This window comes from Aotus nancymaae, unplaced genomic scaffold (genome assembly GCF_030222135.1).
Source record: "Aotus nancymaae isolate 86718 unplaced genomic scaffold, 86718_ANA_hifiasm-v0.15.2.pri h1tg000002l, whole genome shotgun sequence".
In the NCBI taxonomy this organism is placed as follows: Eukaryota; Metazoa; Chordata; class Mammalia; order Primates; family Aotidae; genus Aotus; species Aotus nancymaae.
In genome coordinates this window covers 19,308,505-19,329,938 of record NW_026988413.1, presented here as the reverse complement: position 1 = coordinate 19,329,938, position 21,434 = coordinate 19,308,505, and the positions used below count along the sequence as shown (strand labels likewise).

Below are 21,434 nucleotides of genomic sequence, written 5' to 3'. Positions count from 1 at the left end.
ATTGGCTGTTGGTTTGTTGTAAATAGCTTTTATTATTTTGAGATCCGTTCCGTCGATACCTAGTTTATTGAGGGTTTTTAGCATAAAGGGCTGTTGAATTTTGTCAAAGGCCTTCTCTGCATCAATTGAGATAATCATGTGGTTTTTGTCTTTGGTTCTGTTTATGTGGTGAATTATGTTTATAGACTTGCTTATGTTGAACCAGACTTGCATCCCGGGATGAAGCCTACTTGATCATGGTGGGTAAGCTTTTTGATGTGCTGTTGCAGTCAGCTCACCAGTATTTTATTGAAGATTTTTGCATCTATGTTCATCATGGATATTGGCCTGAAGTTTTCTTTTCTTGCTGAGTCTCTGCTGGGTTTTGGTATGAGGATGATGTTGGTCTCATAAAATGATTCAGGAAGGATTCCCTCTTTTTGGATTATTTGGAATAGTTTAAGAAGGAATGGTACCAGCTCCTCTTTGTATGTCTGGTAGAATTCGGCTGTGAACCCATCTGGACCTGGGCTTTTTTTGGGTGGAAGTTTAATTTTCTTTTGTATCTGAATACAGTAGAATTATTTTTGTTAAATATGGTAATTAATGTAAATGGTACAATAGATACAAAAATATGTAAAAGATATAAATATATAGATGGGACAAAAATGATTTCTCTATTCAGAAAAATGTTGCAGAAGATTAAAATGGTAAATTCAATATAATAAGCATTATTTTATTTAATATATTTATAAAATCATATATTAAGACTAAAGTTAAAACCTTTACATTTATCATCTATTTGTATATTTATGTATCTCTCTCGGTCTAAATTCTTACACATAAAGCAGTATTAGCAAATGATTTACTATAATTTGTTACGTGCATAGTGAACCAAAAGGAGAAAATTACAATTTGTGTTGTTTTTCTGTAAAATGACTCAGTTATTTTTTGTCACAGATGTACCTTTTTAGCACTATAATATTCTGTTAGCCATCATTCCTTTGGGCATGCTTTTAAACCATTTTAATAACAACAACAAAATCTCACAGTAAAATAATTAAAAGTTTCTACTAATTATTTTGTCTTGTTATGGTGTGCTTTCAAATATTGCCTGGACAGAACAAATATTTGGGTAACTATTGCTTGCCTCTAGAGACTATCTCATGTTTTATACCTCTTCTCTGAAAACTCTTCATTTTGCATTCCCCAGATATAGGCCCCAAATTCAGAAAAATAAGAGAATATGGACAATGGAGTTAATTTACAGCTGGACTGGACAAACTCTTTGTCTCTAGGTCTCCTGGATGACATTCTGATGCTTGAACAAGTTAAAGACAGTTTTATGATAGGCTGCTTAAAGGGTAAAGCTCCTCCTGGCGATCCCGAACTCCCGAGGTCAGTTTCTTTACTGATGATGTGCAACTGGTCAAACCAGCCAAGTTAGCTAGGCTTGATTACGTGACCCAGGAGAGAAAAATTCCTGTTGGGAAGCTTGGTTTGAGTTCTAGCCTAAGCTAATCTATTCCTCACAAAGATCTTCGTGGTTCAACCTGGAAGCCTGGTGTGCTGTGTGTAAATACAGATGCTGAGAAGCTTGCCATGGGATGCCATCTCTCTGACCCCTAATGCTTGCCTGAACTCTTCTTCTGCACTGTCTTTCATCTGTAAATCACAGTACTGCATGACCATACTCTGGAGTCCGGTGAGTACTCACAGATGTCTCAACTTGGAAAATCATTTCAGTTAAGATGTCTCTTTATGACTAAACTATCATTAAATTTCTCGAAGGGGTCACTAGGTATCACAATGATATATTTTAAAAATAAGTGAAAATAATTAGATTTGTAATTCTCCAAATTTTCGCTAATTTGAAACTATTGTGCAAAATTTAAGATGAAAGGGGGGTAGCTTGATAAATCAGTGAAAGTTCATCTTTCCAGATTTACTACATATAAGTAAAATACACTAATACAAATTTGTAGCCATCTATTTTGTACTTTTCAAGTTAAAAGACATATACCTATGTTTAAATAAGATAACTGCCAAAATAACTATTAATAGATTTTTTTCCCCAAGATGTAAATATTCCTGTCAATTGGAAACAATTACAATGCACTTTATGGGATAAATTAAATGCCTTGGAGACAGATTATTGTATCATTGTTTGTCCCTCCTTCACATATAACTATCTACAGCTGTTGTTCCTTGAACCCAACAACTCTCTTTCCATACTCAAGCAAGAAAAAAATGCCTTGATTATTTAACTTGTGTTAGGAAATTATCAGTGCCTCATACAGACCTTTGTATATTACCTTTGTATGGCATGGGTTAACTTCTATTGATCTTCTTATTTGGAGATAAGGACAAATGCTTATCTCCAGAACTGACTAGAGAATGACATCTACTCTTGCAAATACTAGGAACTCTATTAACTAAATATGTATTAATTAAAGGTAAACAATGTTATATAACCATGGATCTGTGAGTTGTTTTCAGGGTGGCATGTACCAGCCTGTCAGCAATATTTAGTATTAAAAATTGGATTTATAATTTCCACCTGGTTTTGGTGGAGCTGAAGGACTAGGTCTGGTCACATACTGAAATATGTCTAATGCATCTAGTTCACTCTAAGAGACACCCACCTTGAGCAGGCTTTGGGCTTTCTGATACCAAGGTGCTCACACAGGTTACTGGTGTTTCAGTATCTGAAGACAAAGCATATTCAGAACAACCAAGTGGTGTGAAAGTAAGGAAGTCTGCACCTGAGATCTCTGGACACTCCCAATGCATTTTCTTCTCCTACTATCGCTATATTTGTTGCCTATAATAAAGTATAAATTGGGTCCTGTGGATCCCTTCAGGAATCAAACCCTCGATCAAAATAATTAATGTACCTTTGGATAACCCTAATTGAATTTTGTTCATTAGTAGTTCATACTTAAACATAAAAGCTGGAGATTGTCAGGCAAGCTATGCTATTACTGATTCAAATCCACTCTTGGCATGTGAGCCTTTCTCAAAAGTCAGTTCACTTCAGATAACTGAGTTAGCTGACCTCAACTGGATCTGCCAGTAAGCATAAAATGGAAGAGCAACTATTGGTCCAATCAATATTTCCCAGTAAGCTTTGATCATTCTTTGCTTATTTTTTAGGATAGATTGAGACTTTTTCTTGCCAGACCATCATTAAAGAAGTTTGAATGCTTTGCCTTTTACTTACAAACTTTATTGTTCTTATACCCAATCTTCAGGAAAATGTAGAAAAAATAAAGGATTACTAAAACTAAACATTGTCAAAGTTTTAAGAGATGCTGGAACTTACATAAAAGTTCCTACAATACTCCATTTGCCTTACTGACATAGGCTTGTCCCCTTAAGAGTTAATAAAAGACCACACCATGCATTGCAGAATTTTGATCTGATCCTAGTCTTTGCCCCATTGCAAGTTGACATAACTAAATACTATATCTTATCATTAAACAGATATAAGCTGCCTTTTCAAAGTAACCTTTCAGCTTGAAACCTAGAGATTTCATCTTCTGGAAGAGAAAGCAAAGGAAGATTTGCCTTAAACTTTGACTAACAGGACTATAACAGGTACTGTTACTAACTAACAGTGTGATGAAAGTCTAAGATAGTAATCTGTGTGTGCATTCATAGTTTCAGTTAAAAAGACATACATCCTTTTTCCTAGATCAGGGGACTTCCATTTCACTGGTAGACCTCAAGCTGGGAATTTTTTGAACTCTTCCAGAAGCAGACAACCCTCTAAAGTATTGATTGGAAACCCTCCATTACCCTCCGTTGAAGCTAATGATTGTGTAAACTAGATAGCTTTTGCTAAAATCTCTAGAACAAGATTACTTTTAAGATAATTTAACATCCTTTTTCTTTGGATTTCTTTTACTATGGATCTTGCCTAATAGCATATGTTAAAGCTCTCCAGTGACTGGGTCAAGCGTTCTCAGTATGTTCTTCTATATCCTTTTTTTTTTTTTTTTTTTAACTTCTAAGCCTCTATGGTCATTTTTGTGGCATTTCAAGAGAAAGAAAACATTCTTATACATTTTTCTCAGGCCTTAGTTACTGCTGTCAATCTGATTGGTGGATCAGTGTCTACTTGACCCTGCTGGGGAAAACATATGTCATAGATGTTTCTTTAAATATTGTCAAGATAGATGTTCTTATACAGATTTCTTCTAGTACCGAAATGTCTCTCACATGAGTCCCAACCTTCAATCTTGTAAAAATTGGACTTTACCTCCATGTTACAAAACACTTCTTATTAGATCATTAACTAAACCCAGGAACTTAGCTCTCTGAAATGGTCAATTGCTCTCTTTAGAGTCACTGTATCCTGCAGGAATTATTTAACTTCACTCAGAAAATATGTTCACCATTAGGGCCCAATGGTTAGTTCTCTCTTTTTAAGATAAGTAATATTTGTAGTCTCCTTTGAGTCCATGCCCTACCAAAATACTATTTCTTATGTGTACACTGCCACTGGAAACCCATCAAATCAGCTTAAATTTATTACACAGGGTCTGAATGGAAAATAACATATTTCATCTTGATTCCCTCTTGGCTAACCAAGAGGGAGTATATGCCAGAACAAACATACCTTGGTGCAAATACATATGTACAAGAATAGATCCGGCTGGATTTTTAAATGCATTTTTGAGATCTGGGTTTGGTTATCTAGTCCACTGGATGGACAGTCTTTTACCAAAGTCATAATAATTTGTTTTTCTGGCAAGTGCCTGTATCACAGTTGGTCAATGCATCCTGTCTAGATTCTTAAGTGTTTCTGTGTAACCACTTTTACCTCATATGATACAAACACTTATTTTATAATATTTGGTTGGTGCAAAAGTAATTGTGGTTTTTCCCATTTGAAAATAATGGCAAAAACCACAATTACTTACGCATCAACCTTAGAAGGCCCAGAAGGAACTGACACTTGTCCAGTCTAGAGGCAACATTTCCCAGATAATCTAATCAGTAGGAGCCTAACAATGTGAAGGACTTGAACATCAAAGATTATTGTCCCGTGGTCTGACTTTGTCTGTCCTGATATCTATCAGCAGTGACCTAATTTCTACCACTAAGCTATGGTGTTCCTTCCTTGCTAAACATAAATAATTTCAGAGAATATCAATATCACATGAGGACTCTTCATGACCATGATGGAATGAGAAAAAAATTAAGTGTACTCTGTAATTATACCTGAGCAGAGATACTATGCAACCACAAGAATAACCAAATAACCCATCTTCAGCCAACATGAGTGACTGTTACTTTTTCTCCAATAACCATGCTAGCTATGCTCTATTTATTCAACCTTCTAGACAAAAATTATTACGATATCCAATTACTGTATTGGCCCAGTGTTAAGAGGGCACACATACACACACAAAATATACCTGTGTCTTGGAATCTTTCCCCAAATCGCCTAAAATTAGCCCAATTTCTTTTTTCTTCCTTTTTTTTTCTTTTTTTTTTGAGACAGAGCCTCGCTTTGTCGCCAGGCTGGAGTGCAGTGGCGTGATCTCGGCTCACTGCAACCTTCTCCTCCTGCTGGGTTCAAGCGATTATCCTGCTTCAGCCTCCTGAGTAGCTGGGACTACAGGCATGTGCCACTATGCCCAGCTAACTTTTGTATTTTTAGTAGAGACAGAGTTTCACCATGTTGGTCAGGATGGTCTCGATTTCTTGACCTCGTAATCCGCCACCTTGGCCTCCCAAAGTGCTGGGATTATAGCGAGAGCCACCGCACCCAGACAAGATAAGCCCAATGTCTACAGTGAGCTCTTCCTATCTCTTTCTTACTAAGACTCCATGCTTCTGTGTAGAGGGCAGTCTTCCTTGCTGCAGGAAGTTTGTAAAACTAACATCATTGGTTACACGTATTTTTCTAATGGTCCTGGACTGGTGGCTTTAACAAGTGATTGACTAAATGGGGCTAAAGGGTCATCTAAAGTGTCTGACTCAGGATATACTCTAGACATTTTTATTATCCTTTTTATTAATGGTGATAATTAATAATACTAATAGTAATAAATAATACTGATAATTTCATAAAATTTATTATTGATAATAGCTTTCCAGTAAACAGGTCAAATCAATTTTCATCTCTGATACAGTAACAAGCAAAAATTTTTCTACCATCAGATCTACAGAGATAAGAGTATCTACTTAATTTTGTGAGCATATTATATATGAAGGTTTCAGTTTATTTTTATTTAATTATGACTAGTTTGGATTAGTCATTTTTGCAATCCCTTTAAATATGTTGTCATTAATCAATGTATCTACTCTGTTATCATTTTATTGGAGGGAGGGGGTAGAATGTAGTGACTAAAAGCATGGGCTCTGGAGTCAGACAGCCTGACAGTTCTGCCAGTTACTAAGCAATTTTTGACAAATCACTATTTTGGACCTCAAGACCCTTCCTATAAAGCAGGAATAATAATATTACCCACTGCATTCCTTTCTAAGGGCTGCCATAACAAATTACCACAAACTGGGTGGCTTAAAACAAACAAGGAAAAATTATATCTAGCACATTTCTGGATGCTAGAAGTTTGAAATGAAGACATCAGCAAGGCCATGCTTCCTCTGAAGTTTCTAAGGAAGAATGCTTCTTTGCCTTTCTTTCTTCTAGTGGTTGCCAGCAATCATTGGCATTCTTTGACTTGTAGATGCATTACTTCAATCTCTCTGTTATCACATGACATTCTTCCCTAAACCTCTATGTCTCTGTTTTCACACCTTACAAGAACACCAGTCATTGGATTTGTGCTCACTGAAATCCAATATTAACTTATTAAATTATATCTGCAAAAATCCTATTTCCAGATAAGGTCACATTCTGAAGTTTCAGATAGATCTGAGTTTGGGGGGACACTAAATGACCCGGTATATTTACTGCATAAGATTGTTGTAAAAATTAAAGAAGCCATGTAAAGTGCATGGCAAATACCAAAAATTAACCTTATTATTTCTATCAATATAATTTTCATGGATTTATAGCCACAAAGAAAGTATAATTCACAAGCAATTTCTTTGTTAAATGAAAATAGGAGTTGTTTTAGGTCAATTTATTTTGAAAGTATCAATATATAAAAAGTAACTTGAAACATTTCTGATGAGAAAAGCAATGCAATATTTACATTCCTATAAGTTTAGTAAGGATGTATAATACATTAAAAATTAAGAAACGTGAGGGTTCTAGTTCCAAATAAGACAGAGTAAACATACTACACCCTGAGTCACCCACTGAATACAGCTCTAAAGCCTGCCTTTACAACAAGAACGTTAACATTCTATGCCATTTAAACAGGATCCAAGGAGATGGAGGCTGTAGTGAGCTGTGAATTCAGTACTGCACTCCAGCCTGGAAAATAAAGCAAGACCCTGTCTCAAAAACAAACAACAAATAAACAAACAAACAAACAAAACCAGAACCCAGGATCTCATAACCTAACATTCAAACAGTTCTCAATAACTGGCCAGGCGTCATGGCTCAGGCCTGTAATCCCAGCATTTGGGAGGCTGAGGTGGGTGGATCATGAGATCAGGAGTTCGAGACCAGCCTGATCAATATGGTGAAACCCCGTCTCTACTAAAATACACAAAAAACTAGCAGGGTGTGGTGGCGCTTGCCTGTAATCCCAGCTACTCCAGAGGCTGAGGCAGGAGAATCATTTGAACCCAAGAGGCGGAGGTTGCAGTGAGCCAAGATCGTGCCACTGCACTCCAGCCTGGGTGACAACAGAAAAATAAGTTCTCAATAACCAAAAGACACACACAAAAAAGTTATCAATAACCAAAAGACACCAAAGCCAAGAGGTCACAGATGTTGTACATACTTATATGGTGAAAACTTTAAAGTAACTATTACAAAAGTTCCTCAGTAAACAACCAAGAACACTCCAAAAGTAGAAAGTTTAAGGAAAGAAATAAAGCATACTTAAAAGAATCAAATGGAAATTTCAGAAGTGAAAAACATAATATCTGACATTTAAAACTCACTGGAGTGGAAAGATGACTAAGCCTAAGAGATCTGTGGGATACCATCAGTCTTGCCAGCATACACATAATAGGAGTACAAGAGAGGAGAGAAAAAACCAAAACACTATTTTTTGAAGAAATAATGGTCAAGAAACTTTGCAAATTAGGTATAAATCATGACTCTACATATCCAAGAAGCTCAGTGAACTTCAAGAAGGACACAGCCAGAGATCCACAGAAAGACACATTACTGTCAAATTGTCAAAACCGGAAGACAAAATCTATGTAACAATAATAACATTAAGGAGTAGGTTGATGGAGTTTTTAAAGGGTCAAAACTTTTGAATACTATTAAAACTGGGTTATTATTAATTTGAACTTGATTGTTACAAAGTTAAGATGTTAATCGTAATACCCAGTGTAACCTCAGTGTTATAGACTGAATATTGTCCCCCTAGATTTCATAGGTTGAAACTTTAATTCTCAGCGTGATGGTATCTTGAAATGGGGCCTTTGAGAGGTAATTAAGTTTAGATCAGGTCATGAGGATGGGGTCCTCATGATGGGTTTGGTGTCCTTTTAAAAAGAAACCAGAGAGCTTGCTTCCTCTCTGTTTCTTCTCTTCCTTACCTCTTCAACCTCCCCCCATCAACACACTGTGAGAGTACAGCAAAACCACCATCAACAAGCCAGGAAGAGAGTTCTTACCGGAAACTGAATTGGCTGACGCCTTGATCTGGGACTTCTCAGACACTAGAACTGTGAGAAATAAATGGCTATTGTTTAACCCACCCAGTCTGCTATTTGATTATAGCAGCCGAAACTAAGACATCCAGAAAAAAAATTTTAATGTACAAAATAATACAGTACAAATGTTAAGCATACAAACTAATTCTAAAACGTGTATAGAAAGTAAAAGAAAAAGAATAGTTAAAATACTTTTTGGCAAGAAAAATAAAGTCTGAAAATTATACTATGTGATTTTAAGGTTTATGATAAAGCTACAAAAATCAGGACAGTATGGTATCAATGAAAGAAGAGACAAACAAATCAGTGAAACCTGTTTCTATGCAGAGTTCACAGAAATAAAACAACAACAAAAAAAATGAAACAAAATAGAAAGTCCAAAAACAGACCTACCAAAATATGGTCTTTTATTTTTGACAGTGGTGCAAAAGAAATTCAGTGAAGAAAGCACAGATTTTTCAACAGATGTAACTGAAACAACAAGGCAGCCTTATTCAAAACAAAACAACTAAATCTCTTCAATTATACAAAAATTTACTCAAAATGAATCATAGGTCTAAACAGAAAATATGAAAATATATAACTTTCAGAAAAAATGTAGAATTAAATTTTCATGACCTTGGGTTAGATACTCAAAGTACAATACAAAGAAAATGACAAACTGAACATTATCAAAATTAAAATCTTTTGTTTACAAAAGATAAAATTAAGAGAATGAAAAGACAAGCTACAGACCGAGAAAAAATATTTGCAAACCACATATCTAGTAAAAAAATACACATCAAGAATTTACCAAGCAATCTAAAAATTCAACACTAAGATAATCCAATTTTTAAAATGAGCAGATTTAAATATGCACTTCACCAAGAGGATATACAGATGGCAACTAAGCATAAGAAAAGGTGGGCCAGGCGTAGTGACTCAGGCCTGTAATCCTGGCAGTTTGGGAGGCTGAGGTGGGAAGAGGATTGCTTGACCCCAGGAGTTTGAAAGCAGCCTGAAAAACATGGTAAGATGCCTGTCTCTACAAAAAAATTTTTAAAAACAGCCAGGCATGGTGGCACTCACTGGTAGTACCAGCTGCTCAGGTGGGTAAAGCAGGAAAAATCAGTTGAGCCCAGGCAGTAGAGGCTGCAGTGAACTATAATCATGCCACTGAAATCAGTTTGGGGGATAGAACAAAACCCTTTCTCTCTAAAAACCAGAAAAAGGAAAAAAGAAAATGTGTTCAACATCATTAGACACATGGGAAATGCAAATTAAAATAACAATGAGATAACAAAAGAAATGTATTAGAAGGCTAGTATTTTTTAATACTAAGTGCTGTCAGGATGCAGAACAACTGCAATTCACATGCATTGCTACTGGGGATGCAAAATGATAGTCATTCTGAATGGCCATTTGGTGGTTTTTTACAAAGCAAAACATACATTTACCACATTACCTTATAATCTCACTCCTGGGTATTTACCAATGAATTTCAAAGGCATTATGCTGAGTGAAAGAAGTCAATCTCAAGAAATTTTAAATTGTATGATTCAATTTTTTTGTTTGTTTGTTTTTTTGAGACGGAGTTTCACTCTTGTTACCCAGGCTAGAGTGCAATGGCGCGATCTCGGCTCACCGCAACCTCCGCCTCCTGGGTTCAGGCAATTCTCCTGCCTCAGCCTCCTGAGTAGCTGGGATTACAGGCACACGCCACCATGTCCAGCTAATTTTTTGTATTTTTTTTTAGTAGAGACGGGGTTTCACCATGTTTACCAGGATGTTCTCGATCTCTTGATCTCGTGATCCACCCACCTTGGCCTCCTAAAGTGCTGGGATTACAGGTGTGAGGTATGATTCAATTTTTATGATAATTTCAAAAAATAAAACTAAGGTGATGGAAAAACAGTGATTTCTATGGAATAAAGGTTAGGGGAGGGTGTGATAGGATAGAGTTCTTTGGGTTTATAGCGCTTTTCAGTATCCCAATTGTGGTGGTTACAAGAATCTATATATATATATATGTTAAATGCATAGAACTAAACAGCAAAACATCAGTAATAATAAAAATAATAAACACATGCTAATCAACAGTTTAGCACACAAAGGTGCACAGTAAGCATTTGTTGGATCGATTAAAAAATTATATTGGAGGCCACTACTGTCATGTTCCACACTGCCACAGCCTAGTTTAAATTACTGTGTCTGCTGTTCATGTGAATACTGCACATGTTATGTGTTCATGTGTACACAAGCAAGAATGACTCTTGGAGGGAGGGCAAGTCACTTATAGACAAATTTTGTTACTGAAACACCAGGAGTTCAGTCAAGGTCCTGCTGCTCCCTGCACAGAATGCCAATCACTGAGTCAACAAAGATTGCCAGAGAAGAAGGCTTTAATCTAGTCCTGCAGCCAAGAAGAATAGGACGTCAGTCTCAAATCTGTCCTCCTGACTGACCAAAATTGGTCTGTTTACATAGCTGAGAAGGTTGGAAAACAGAAATTAGGAAGGGTTAAGGAAGCAATCCTGACGAATGACGCATTTGATGTCTGATTATCTGGATGTGGTGATCTAGAGAGTTTCAGTCCCTTGCCTGAGGGTCAGTTTCCTGAGGAAAAAACTCAGTTAAGACAAATGTAAGTTTCAAGTTTTAAGACAGAGGGCCGATTTCTATGTTTATTCAAAAATCCATAAACATAAGACAGTTTTGCCAGTTTCAACTTCAGCACATTTTAACCATTGTGGACTCAGTGACCTGTGAAGTATACAGGCCAGGGAAATGTCCTCTTTGCCTTCTGAAGTTTCACTGAAAAATCAACTCACACAATATTATTTAAAAATATGTATATATAGGGAGAACCACAGAATGGTTACCCACCCACAACAGGGTTTAGAAACTTATTTACTGGCAAATAAGGTTATGGAAGAGGGGGAAAGAGGAATTCTGTTGAGGGGATCACTGGGGAGAATGAATGGATCAGGAAGCAGAGATTACCTTGTACATTACCTTGTGAAAGGGTTTGTTCAGAAGGGGTTACATTCTTGGTCTTATAAGGAAAGGAAAAAAAAAGCAGTTGTTCCTTTTGGTGGGTCTGGATCTTAGGGATATAAAGAAACTTCACTTTGGGAGAGGTGGTAGGGAGTAAAGGTCAGAGAGATCTTGAGGCTTTCCAGTTCAGTATGTCAAAGTGCCATATTTTGGGGTATCAGTTTCTGAGTCCCAACACATTCTTGGTCTTCTTTTTAGGTAATGGATCATGAGATAACAGGGAGTGGAAAAAGAACAATTGTCCTCTTTGGTGGGTCCCTCCTATCTTTATGTAGACAAGGGGGTCTTTTCCAGAGCTTGTTGATCTCTAAGGGTCTTTAATTCAAAATCTTTATTATACTAGGAAGACATATGTTGGGGTGGAATTTCCTGCACTCCTTCAACCCCCAAATCCAAATTTAGAAATAGTTTCTAATTTTTTTTTAAGGCAATGTCTTTTATTTCTTTTGGCCACTGTGATTGATTTTGTGATGGATCCATGAACCAAGAAAGGTAATCAAAGCTGACAAGGTTCAATTTCAGGACTACTGTTTAAGCTATTGAGAAAGTAAAATCTCTTTTTTGTTGTTTGAGCTTGAAACCATGTCACTCCAAGGACAGTCAGTAAATACCTTTCACTGACAAGGGGACTGAGAGAGACAGTTTCCTGAGAGAGCAAGAAGGCAGACAGAAGAACAAGAAGTGAGAAATTGGTCCTGGCCATATTATTGTTTCTCTAGTCCTGTTTAACTGGTGATAAGCTTAACTCATGAGAAAGATCCTAGATCCTTTCCCAGTCCTGCTGCATTCAAATCTCCAGAGAAGTCCTAGAAATGTCTAGTCTCCCCTGAAGCTAGCCATAATGCCAGAATTTGAGGAATACAAACCAATAAATTTCCATTATAGTTTAAGAGAATTTAAGGTAAGTCTGTGTATTAGTCCATTCCTTATACTACTAATAAAGACAAACCAAGTCTGGATAATTTATGAAGAAAAAGAGGTTTAATTGACTGACAGTTCCACATGGCTGGGGAGGTCTCACAATCATGGCAGAAGGCAAAGGAGGAGCAAAGGCACATCTTACATGGCAGCAGGCAAGAAAGCATGTGCAGCGGAACTGTCCTTTAAAAAATCATCAGCTCTCATGTGACTTATTCACTATCATGAGAACAGCACAGGAAAAACACACCCCCATGATTCAATTACTTCCCACTGAGTCTTTCCCATGACACATGGGGACTATGGGAGCTACAATTCAAGATGAGATTTGGATGGGAACATAGCCAAACCATATCAGTTTGTTATTTGCCAACAAACGCATCCTAACTGATAGAGGCCATTTAGATTTGTTTCTTTTTGTTTTTTCAATCTTTTGTTGCAAAGAAGTAAGCATAAGCTCTCAATACGTTATGTTTTACAAGCCTCTGAAGAAGTTCAAAGGACAAACATGCTCAGGATTTCCAGCACAACCTGGAAAAACAACAGGTTGAGAAATAGATCTGTTAATATCCCTTCCCTCTGCTCCTCCCTCTGGCCTTCCTTTTGTTTACTGAATAGGCCCTAGGACACCTCTTTGAAAAGACTCCGTGGTGTTCAAAATCGCTCCTACAATCAGATTCTCTCTTCACAATGGATCTCAGTGCTGCAAGTCACCGCATACCTCTAAGTGACGGAAACAGCATTCCCATAATCGGACTTGGTACCTACTCAGAACCTAAATCAGTAAGCTTACCTTTTCTCTCTTTGCTTGTTTGTTTCTTTTAACATTTGCCTATAGCATAATCTGCAATTTATTTTAAGCAGATCTCATTGACTTACTTTTTGTAGAAATGCAAGCAACCTCAATTTGTAATAATGAAAGGACTACTATTTACTGAATGGGTATTGAGCCAAAGGTTAAACTAAATCAATTCATGATTAAAAATTAGTTTGGATTTGAGAATGACAACTTTCTGCTTCCTTTATTGAAATTTAGCTAAATGCTGATTACAAGAGTGAACTGAGCCACATGAAATTTGTGTGTTTATGACTTGTGGTTTTTTTGTGTTAGGTAATTTTTAGTTTAGTCTAACAAACATCTAGTGAAGACTTGCCATGCACTAAGCACTAGGTGATAGAAATGTCATATATAAAGAAAACAGTGTCTCTGTTATCTAGGATTAAAAATCAAATAGAAGGGGTAGATTCTTTACAACCAATTGTAGAACAATAAAGATAACTATCAATTCTATTCTAGAACTCTCTGTAAACAGTCTCTGAAAGCATATGTATTAGTCCATTCTCATGCTGCTATTAAAGACATACCCTAGAGACTGGGTAATTTATAAAGGAAAGAGGTTTAATTGACTCACAGTTCATCATGGCTGAGGATACCTTAGGAAACTTATAATCATGGCAGAAGGGGAAGAAAACACATTCTTCTTTACTTGGCAGCAGCAAGGAGAAGTGCTGAGCCAAAGGGGAAAAGTCCCTTATAAAACCATCAGATCTCATGAGAATTCACTCACTATCATGAGAACAGCATGGAGGTAACTTCCCCCATGATTCAATTACCTCCTAGCAGGTCCCTCCTACAACATGTAAGGATTACGGGAAATACAATTCACTATGAGATTTGGGTGGAGGCACAGCCAAACCATATCATTCTGCCCTGGCTCCTCCCAAAACTCATGTACTCACATTTCAAAACACAATCATGCCATTCCAACAGTCCCCCAAAGTCTTAGCTCATTTTGGCATTAACCCAAAAGTCCAAGTCCAAAGCCTCATCTGAGACAAGGGAAGTCCTTTCTGCCTATGAGCCTATAAAATCAAAAGCAAGTTAGTTACTTCCTAGATACAATGAGGGTATTGGCATTGGGTAAATACACTCATTCCAAATGGGAGAAACTGGCCAAAACAAAAATGCTACAGGCTCCATGCAACTCTGAAATACAGCAGGGCAGTCAAATCTTAAAGCTCTGAAATGATCTTTTACTCCATGTCTCACATCCAGGGCAGGCTGATGCAAGAGGTGGGCTCCTACTGCCTTGGGCAGCTCCATTTCTGTGGCTTTGCAGGGTATAGCCCCACTTCCAGCTGCTTTCACAAGCTGGTGTTGAGTGCCTATGGCTTTTCTAGGTGTACTGTGCAAGCTATCAGTGGATCTATCATTCTGGACTCTGGAGGATAGTAGCCCTCTTCTCATAGCTTCACTAGGAAGTGCCTCAGTGGGAACTCTGTGTGGGGCCTCTGATCCCACATCTCCCTTCCACACTGCCCTAGCAGAGACTCTCCATGAGGGCTCCAACCCTGCAGAAAACTTCCGCCTGGACATCGAGGTGCTTCCATACATCCTCTGAAATCTAGGCAGAGGTTCCCAAACCTCAATTTTTAACTTCTGTGCAGCTGCAGGCTCAACACCACATGCAAGCTGCCAAGGCTTAGTGGTTGCACCTTCTGAAACCACAGCCTACGCTGTACCGTGGCCCCTTTTAGCAATAGCTGGAGCAGCTGGGATGCAGGGCACCATGTCCTGAGGCTGCACACAGCATGGGGGGCCCTGGGCTGGGCCTACAAAACCATTGTTTTCTCCTAGGCCTCCCAGTCTATAATGAGAGGGGTTGCCACAGAGGTCTCTGACATGCCCTGGAGAAATTTTCTCCATTGTCTTGGTGATTAAAATTCAGCTTGTTGTTACTTATGCAAATTTCTGTAGCAGGCTTGAATTTCTCCACAAAAAATGGGCTTTTCTTTTATATTGCATAGTCAGGCTGCAAATTTTCCAAACATTTATGCTCTTCTTCCTCTCAAACACTTTGCTGCTTAGAAATTTCTTCTACCAGATACCCTAAATCATTTCTGTCAAGTTCAAAGTTCCACAGATCTCTAGGGCAGGGGAAAACTGTGGTCAGTCTCTTTGCTAAAACATAACAAGAGTCACCTTTGCTCCAGTTCCCAAGAAGTTTCTCATCTCCAACTAAGACTACCTCAGCCTGGACTTTATTGTCCATATCACTGACAGCATTTTGGTCAAAGCCATTCAACAAGTCTCGAGGATATTCTAAACTTTCCCACATTTTCCTATCTTCTTCTGGGTCCTCCAAACTGTTCCAACTTCTGCCTGTGTCACTCAGTTCCAAAGTTGCTTCCACATTTTCAGGTGTCTTTATAGCAGTGCCCCACTCCTGGTACCAATTTACTGTATTAGTCTGTTCTCATGCTGCTAATAAAGACATCCCCTAGACTGGGTAATTTATATAGAAAAAAAGTTTAATTGACTCACAGTGCAGTGTGGCTGGGGATACCTCAGGAAACTTACAATTATGGCAGAAGGGGAAGCAAATCATCCTTCCTCACATGGTGGCAAGAAGTACTGACCAAGAGGGGAAAAGGTCCTTATAAAATCATCAAATGTCATGAGAACTCACTCATTATCATAAGAACAGCATAGAAGTAACTCCCCCATGATTCAATTACCTCCCACTGAGTCCCTCCCACAACATGTGGGGATAATAGGAACTACAATTCAAGGTGAGATTTGGGTGGGAATATAGTGAAACCATATCAGCATAGAAATTGAAATAATAAAATTTGACCATGAAGATTGAAATGGGTTTCCTTTAAAACATAGTAAAGTTTCAGCTTATGAGTTGCAGTTCAACATTTAATGCTGATTACCAGAATAAACAGTGGAATGTGTAGATATGGTACTGAAATTTGAGAGGTCATGTATGATAAACTCTTTGAAGCTGAGCATGAATGTGTCAAACAGAGAAGCATAGCTAAAGCAGGACATTTTGGCAAGAAGGAGTATAGAGACTTTTTAGTTAGAGAAGGATATATGATATGTCCAGGGAAAGCTAAGCCCATAGTGCCTGGCACATGGAATTAATGGTGATGGCAGCTGAATCTGAAAATGCAAATTAAGAGAGGGATTACCGAGGACCTTGAACACCATACTAAGGAGTTGGAGCTTTTATTATTGTTGTTATTATTATTATTATTGTTATTATTATTATTTGAGGCAGGGTCTCAATCTGTCACCCAGACTGGAGTGCAATGATGCAATCTTGGCTCACTGCAACCTCTGCCTCCCAGACGTAAGCAATCATCCTGCCTCAACCTCCTGAGTAGCTGGGACCACAGGCACGTGCCACTATGCCCAGTTAATTTTTGAATTTTTTGTAGAGAGGGAGTTTCATCATATTGCCCAGGCTGGTCTTGAACTCCTGGGTTCAAGTGATCCACCTGCCTCAGCCTTTCAAAGTGCTGGTATTACAGGCAGGAGCCACCATGCTCAGCCAGGAGTTGGAACTTCATTCTGTAGAAATGAGACATCATCTACAGTTTAGAAGCAAAGACTGAGCATCACTGGATCTGTGTTTTTGAGAGATAAAACTCAGGTTGTAGCATGAAAATGGAAGGCAGATGAGGAGAAACAAATTACCCATAGCAAGAGTAGTTGACACTTGGTCACAATCCCACATTCCACTTTAATTGCTCACCTCCCTTGTTTTTGGTAATACAATTGAAAATTACTTTTGAAAAAATTATATGAGTTTGATCTTTGGCCCCTTTCTCTTCTTTCTTTGTTTATTATTTCTTTATGATCTCATTCATAATCTTGGCTCCAAACACATATATGCAGAGATCCCAAAACTATATTCTCTATTGTTTGTTATATCTCCCCCATGTAAGTCCCTTACAAGAGATAACTATTGTTCAAAGATGAAAGAAACAATGAACAAATCTAATTATGGGGTACAAGTTATGGAGAAGGCACAGCCAAGGAAGTTAGATTGGGGAATATTCCTTCCTGAGTCGTTCTGGTTGAGACTGCTGTAGTTGCAGCAAGTTTTCAGAAACTGAATGAGTTACGGGGCAAAGGAGAAGTAAAGTCCAAGCTCTTAGTATGCAGGAGAAGCCTAAAACACCCACTACATTTTGCCCCTGAGCAGAGGGAGGTGGGGGTGCAGGGCTCAGCACCCCTTTCTCAGGAATGTGTCGTCCTTTAAACATTCCTTTTATTTGATTTATTTTAGTTTTATTTTTTGTACAGGCAGGTATTTGCCATGTTTCCCAGGCTGGTCTCAAACTTTTAGGCTCAAGTGATCCACCTGCCTCAGCCTCTCAAAGTGCTGGGATTACATGCATGAGCCATGACGCCCGGCCCTAAACATCCCTTTCTTTCTCCCCAGTGCCTATGTAATTCCCCTCTTCTGATCACCCACGGAACTTTGTTTCACCTGCGGAAGGCAAAGCCTTGCTCTTATACCAAGTAATTTTTTCAGATCTGGTTTAAGCTGGGGACAGAGTGAAGGTCTCAAGCTCTACATAAGGGGACCAGGGGCCAGGCAGAAAGCATAAATAAGTGGTTTCAGAGAGTTAAGTCTGTTTCTTCATTTTGTTCTACTTTCCCATTCTGATTAGACATGAGTGCAAGCAATGTTTTACTTTCCTCTTTATTTCTACAAGAACAAAGAAAAAACACAGACAATTAACACTCAGGAGACTATTATTGAGGACACAGGGTGGCAGCTTGTCCTCCACTACAACCAATCATAAATAAGGCCCAGTCTTCTACCACTTTTCAGAGAATGCTGTAATTACTAATTTGTAAGCAACAGCAACTCATTCAGATTTTGGATGACATCTGGATGGCATGCTGTCTTGTCCAACTTGTGTCCAATCACAAACGTGCCAATTACATCTTACAATGGATTTCCCAAACTTATGTCGTAGTGGATCTTATATTACCCAGCTCATAATGGGCAGCTCTGGTCACATGGTCACATCATGTCCCACGGTAAATACATTATCGCTACAGGGCTCAGTAGCAATGCCATCAACGGAGATGGCATGACTTGCTCCAGAGCCCAACAGGTTTACATTGTAATTCTCCAACTGGAGCTTACCATAAACTCCATGCCATATGTAAACAATAGGGCCTGCTGGGTCATATGGCCCAAGTGGCAGGTATGCTTGTGGGAAAGTCTGGACCTTCTCCTGAGCCCTTTCCCATTCTGGACCTACTGAAAACTGGTGTATTTATGTCACTCAGTAAATGGGTAGAAACAGTACTGCAAGTGTGGAATATGCTGCCTCTGGAGCCTGAGGATGCCTTCTGGGCAGTGTGCTTCCTTCTTAATGCATTTCCTAGTACACAGCCATACCTATGACTTTATCTTGAAAGAATTTCCATCAGCCTCCCAAGATCGGGCATTTTTCTCACTTCTTCCATCTAATTGCTACTCAATAACAAATTATTCTCTTTAATAAAAGATAGAGTATACTACTGAAATGAATACAAATATATTGTAGGAAAATATTTTTAAAACATTTCTTAACTTAGAAGAGGTAAAATAGGACCTTCAAAATTATGTTGGTAATTTACAAAATTTCTAATTAATGTCATAATAACTTTATGTTTATAACTACTCCTGTGGTTGTAACTGCTTTTGTAATCAAGTGATTGTTTCCAAAAAAAAAAATAGCCTTCCAATAATCCATTCTTTTTCTTTTTTAAAATTCATAATAGAGACAAGGTCTCACTGTGTTGCCCAGGCTGGTCTCAAACTCCTGGACTCAAGCAACCCTCCCAAATCAACCTTCAAAATTGCTGGGATTATAGGCATGAGCCACTGTGCCTCGCCCAGTAATCCATGCTAACTGCTTTGGTTTGTGTAAATTACGCAATGCACTTGTTGGCTGCCTGTCTAACTTGCCTTTAGGGTAGCGTTGCCAGATTTAGCAAGTAAAAATACGTCCAGGTAAATTTGAACTTCAGATGAACAATGAATAATATTTAAATATAAGCATGTTCTATCCCATTTAATATTTGGGAGAAGCATATACAACAAAGTCTTGCCCATCAAATTTAACCGAGCATCCTGTATGTTGCCTGAAACTAGGGATTTCATGTCTAATTAATGATCTTTTTAAATTAAATGTTTATTTTTTCAAAGATACTTTAAGTTTTGGGGTACATGTGCAGAATGTGCAGGTTTGTTACAAAGGTATACACATGCCATGATGGTTTGCTGCACCCCATCAACCCATCATCTAGATTAGGTGTTTCTCCTAATGCTGTCCCTCCCCTAATCCCCCAACTCTTCAATAGGCCCCAGTGTGTCATGTTCCCCTCCCTATGTCCATGTGTTCTCATTGTTTAACTCCCACTTATGAGTGGAAATATGTGGTGTTTGGTTTTCTGTTCTTGTGTTACTTTGCTGAGAATGATGGTTTCCAGCTTCATCCATGTCCCTGCAAAGGATATGAACTCATCCTTTTTATGGCTGCCTAGTATTCCGTGGTGTGTATGTGCCATATTTTCTTTATCCAGTCTATCTTTGATGGGTATGTGGGTTGGTTCCAAGTCTTTGCTATTGTGAACAGTGCCCCAATAAACATATTGTGCATGTGTCTTTATACTAGGATGGTTTACAATCCTTCGGATATATATCCAGTAATGGAATTGCTGGGTCAAATGGTATTTCTAGTTCTAGATGCTTGAGGAATTGCCACACTGTTTTCCACAATGGTTGAACTAATTTACACTCCCACCAACAGTGTAAAAGTGTTCCTATTTCTCCACATCCTCTCCAGCATCTGTTGTTTCCTGACTTTTTAATGATCGCCATTCTAACTGGTGTGAGATGGTATCTCAATGTGATTTTGCTTTGCATTTCTCTAATGTCCAGTGATGATGAGCTTTTTTCATGTTTGTTGCCCACATAAATGTCTTCTTTTGAGAAGTGTCTGTTCACATATTTTACCCACTTTTTGATGGGGTTGTTTTATTCTTGTAAATGTGTTTAAGTTCTTTGTAGATTCTGGATATTAGCCCTTTGTAAGATGGGCAGATTGCAAAAAGTTTCTCCCATTCTGTAGGTTGCCTGCTCACTCTGATGATAGTTTCTTTTGCTGTGCAGAAGCTCTTTAGTTTAATTCAATCCCATTTGTCAATTTTGGCTTTTGTTGCCATTGCTTTTGGTGTTTTAGTCATGAAGTCTTTGTCCATGCCTATGTTCTGAATGGTATTGCCTAGATTTTCTTCTAGGGTTTTTATGGTCCCAGGTCTTATGTTTAAGTCTTTAATCCATCTTAAGTTAATTTTTGTATAAGGTGTAAGGAAGGAACCCAGTTTCAGCTTTCTGCATATGGCTAGCCAGTTTTCCCAACACCATTTATAAAGTAGAGAATCCTTTCCCCATTGCTTGTTTTTGTCGGGTTTGTCAAAGATCTGATGGCTATAGATGTGTGGTGTTATTACTGAGTCCTCTGTTCTGTTCCACTGGTCTATGTATCTGTTTTGGTACCAGTACCATGCTGTTTTTATTACTGTAGCTTTGTAGCATAGTTTGAAGTCAGGTAGCATAATGCCTCCAGCTTTGTTCTTTTTGCTTAGGATTCTCTTGGCTATGTGGGCTCTTTTTTGGTACCATATGAACTTTAATGTAGTTTTTTCCAATTCTGTGAAGTCAGTGGTAGCTTGATGGGGATAGCATTGAATCTGTAAATTACTTTGAGCAGTATGGCCTTTTTCACAATATTGATTCTTCCTATCCATGAGTATGGAATGTTTTTCCATCTGTTTGTGTCCTCTCTTATTTCGTTGTTCAGTGGTTTGTAGTTGTCCTTGAAGAGGTCCTTCACATCTCTTGTAAGTTGTATTCCCAGGTATTTTATTCTTTTTG

The 21,434-nt window shown here is 38.1% G+C and overlaps 1 protein-coding gene across 3 annotated transcripts in view; it reads left to right on the top strand.

The window, feature by feature from the left end:
• Window positions 1–1,397: 1,397 nt before the first annotated feature.
• Window positions 1,398–21,434, top strand: part of AKR1D1 (aldo-keto reductase family 1 member D1) — a 61,057-nt gene continuing 41,020 nt past the window's right edge. Inside the window, exons 1-4 of one of the 3 annotated variants that reach the window (XM_064373107.1) lie at window positions 1,398–1,684; window positions 3,466–3,579; window positions 10,481–10,578; window positions 13,315–13,479. In XM_064373107.1, coding sequence (XP_064229177.1) covers window positions 13,387–13,479 — 93 coding nt within the window. In that variant the 5' untranslated portion in view covers window positions 1,398–1,684; window positions 3,466–3,579; window positions 10,481–10,578; window positions 13,315–13,386. Of the gene's footprint in view, window positions 1,685–3,465; window positions 3,580–10,477; window positions 10,579–13,314; window positions 13,480–21,434 lie in introns of all 3 variants that reach the window. The other 2 variants (XM_064373104.1, XM_012447583.3) reach the window with 2 other exon arrangements.